At 54.0% G+C, this 2,597-nt stretch overlaps 1 protein-coding gene across 1 annotated transcript; it reads left to right on the top strand.

Annotated features, from left to right (window-relative positions):
• Nucleotides 1-495: 495 nt before the first annotated feature.
• Nucleotides 496-1,685, top strand: NECHADRAFT_85081 (uncharacterized protein; the record flags this gene model as incomplete). The annotated part of the gene is made up of 5 exons (XM_003050555.1): nt 496-654; nt 881-892; nt 933-968; nt 1,217-1,365; nt 1,436-1,685. 5 exons carry the CDS (start codon nt 496-498, stop codon nt 1,683-1,685), a joined length of 606 nt encoding a protein of 201 aa, XP_003050601.1.
• Between the last annotated feature and the right edge of the window lie 912 nt (nt 1,686-2,597).

Below are 2,597 nucleotides of genomic sequence, written 5' to 3'. Positions count from 1 at the left end.
CGAGTAAACCCTGTCCCTCCTGACCGAATATCTGGGTACCCTCCAATGTCGTAATCTGCACTTTCGACAAGATGAAGCCCAATGCGGCCATGGCCATGGAGCCTCGTTCCTCAGCCTTGGCCAGAGGAATACGGATGGCGCCTGCTTTTCGAGAACGAGACTGTGCAGGCCTCTAGCGAGGGCAGGGCAGGGTTAATAACAAAGGCTTGCCGGGGAGAAGTGAGGAAGATGACCCGGCTCCCGTGACGGTGGATACGATGGTCACGACGAGTGCCCTAGTCAGCAACGTGCGCTATGGCAGCTCTCTGTCGTGTTCACGTACTGGGGTTGAGGCTAACAGCACCTCAAACAAGCCGCTCACTGGCCTACACCTGGATTCCCTGCCGACACTGAGGTGTGGGCGTTGCAGCTGAGCGAGCGTTGGACAAAAGTAAAAACACTAGTCATGGTGGATACGATCCTTTGTAAGGGCAGATGGTGACGAGAAGGATCGAAATGCCTGGGGACGGTCAAATGGCTTCATCTGAGATGCTGAGCCAAGAGGTTGTACCACGAAAGGGACAATATGAGAACTGTGGCATTGATGATGCGTGGTGGATGTGGCTGAGGCTGGGAATATTGGGGCGGGAAATTGTTGAAACATCCAACAGACCGGTAAGCGGGCAGGTGAGGGCTCGTCTGTGCCTTCCGGGGTCTAGGTAAAAAAGAAGTAAGAGCGACCAACAAACTCGATGAGTTTCGACGCTGTGGGCAAGGGACGAATAGGAGAAACAACAAGAAACAACAACGATCTTCAATTTGTTTGAGATGGCACTCTAATCATGACATCAGTTTCTGAATATTTTGCGGCCCAATTTACACGCTTCCTGTTGTTGTATAGCTGATGCTTCAGGTATTCTAACCAGAGCTACGAATGTCTCATTCTCCCCTAGACCTCCATTCCCAACGGCAAGTTCCAATTGCTGGAGGTGAGCCTTCCATGCTAGATTGCTCCCCGGAACTCCCATCCCTGCGAGCCTTATCTAAGCAATGCAGTGGTCACGGGCTTCAATTTCGCCTCAGCGACAACGTGCTGCTTGTTGGTCGATCTAAATTATCGTCACCCTCGTTTCAAGTCTTTGCTCTGGAGCGAGCTGGCCCCGTTCAATGGCCAATTTCCCTCCGCTCGGGTTGGCTGGAATAAAAAAGGACACCGGGGCTCCATACATCGTGTCAGACTGAGGTCATTGCTCGCTCAGGCTCAGATGCTCGGCCAGCTTTGCCAACACTACGCTACGTTGCTCTGGGGCGCGACGCGGAGCTGGACCGTCCAAGCCGCCGTCCAGGCGCCAGCTCGCGAGGCTCAGCCCCTAATGCATTCGGATGGTAGGGCAAAGGATCCTCTGCCCTCTTGCTAACAGATTTTTCTGGCACAGACAGACTTGGAAACTTGCAGTGGCCCCCGGGGCTTAACTCTTCGCTACCGAGAGTCGCCTCCCGCCATGCGACGGCCGGGGGGCATCGCTCGATACGGCACTGTACCTCTGACCGCAAATAAGGTGGCAAATGATTGGCAGGCCCTGTCGCTGGGCCGGCGCCGGACACATGGTTCGGGGAGAGGAAAGGTACGCGCGACCACGGCGACAATCAAGCGCGGACCCGGGTACTGTACGCGTAGCTGGCTGCGGGCGTTGGAGGTCGTCTAAGGACGGAGTCCGCTCCCCTCCCCTGTCGTGGAATTGTTCTTTTTTCTGCGACTATGTACTCCGTACCCGGGCCCGGATCACGATGGATGCTCACCCAAGATTATTGACGGGCCCGGCTGCTGTCAATGACTCCTCGAAAGGGCATGGTGAGGGCCAAGCAACCTCGTAACTCGTGGCCTAACGAAGCTGCTGGCCCTGACGGACGGGCACTAGCCTCCCCTGCCCTCTTTTTCTTTCCGCTGACTATGCCTGAAGTAAGCTTAGAAAGGTTCGCTTGTTTGCTTGGGTTCCTGTCTTGTCGTTTTTTTTCTCGCCTCGTGATCACGTTTCTTTCTGACTTTCGTCCCTGTTTCTGCGGAACCCAATCAGGGATCTGGACTAAGAAACGGCCGGAGTTGACGATGGCCAAGACAGAAAAAAAGTAAAGAACCCGTGCCGAGAGGTAGGAGAGATGAGACAAAGAAAACAACAATGAGGAGCCGAGCGCAAACGTTGGAAAAAACAAACAAGCAAGCAAGCCATGCTGCTGCTACTCTGAACCTCAACTGTTTACTTGGTTGAATCTGAGACCTACCTTGCAACAGCTGAAGTTGAACTCAAAAAACCCCAACCCATACAGACTTTTTCACCCCCTTTGCCCCTCTCGGCCAGCCGTATCCGGCCTGACTTGACCGGCGGGCCATATCTTGGCTTTTATCGCTAGCTTTGGGCCTCTGCAGAGTTGACGTCCAGGAAAACTTTGCTATCACGGTAGTGCCGAGCAAAGGGAGCTGGGTAAGACGGTTTGTCGCATCGTCATTCTTAGGTGGTTGCTCATCATCAAGCAGCTCTGCAATGACCAACCAGGTGCATCGCGAGTGTCCATCAGCTCATATCAACGCATCTTGTCTTCATCTCCTTGTCAGACAGCGA

The sequence above is a fragment of the Fusarium vanettenii genome (genome assembly GCF_000151355.1).
Source record: "Fusarium vanettenii 77-13-4 chromosome 9 genomic scaffold NECHAsca_6_chr9_2_0, whole genome shotgun sequence".
NCBI classification, from domain to species: domain Eukaryota; kingdom Fungi; phylum Ascomycota; class Sordariomycetes; order Hypocreales; family Nectriaceae; genus Fusarium; species Fusarium vanettenii.
Note: the sequence above shows the minus strand (reverse complement) of the source record. Positions and strands in the feature narration are given on the sequence as shown.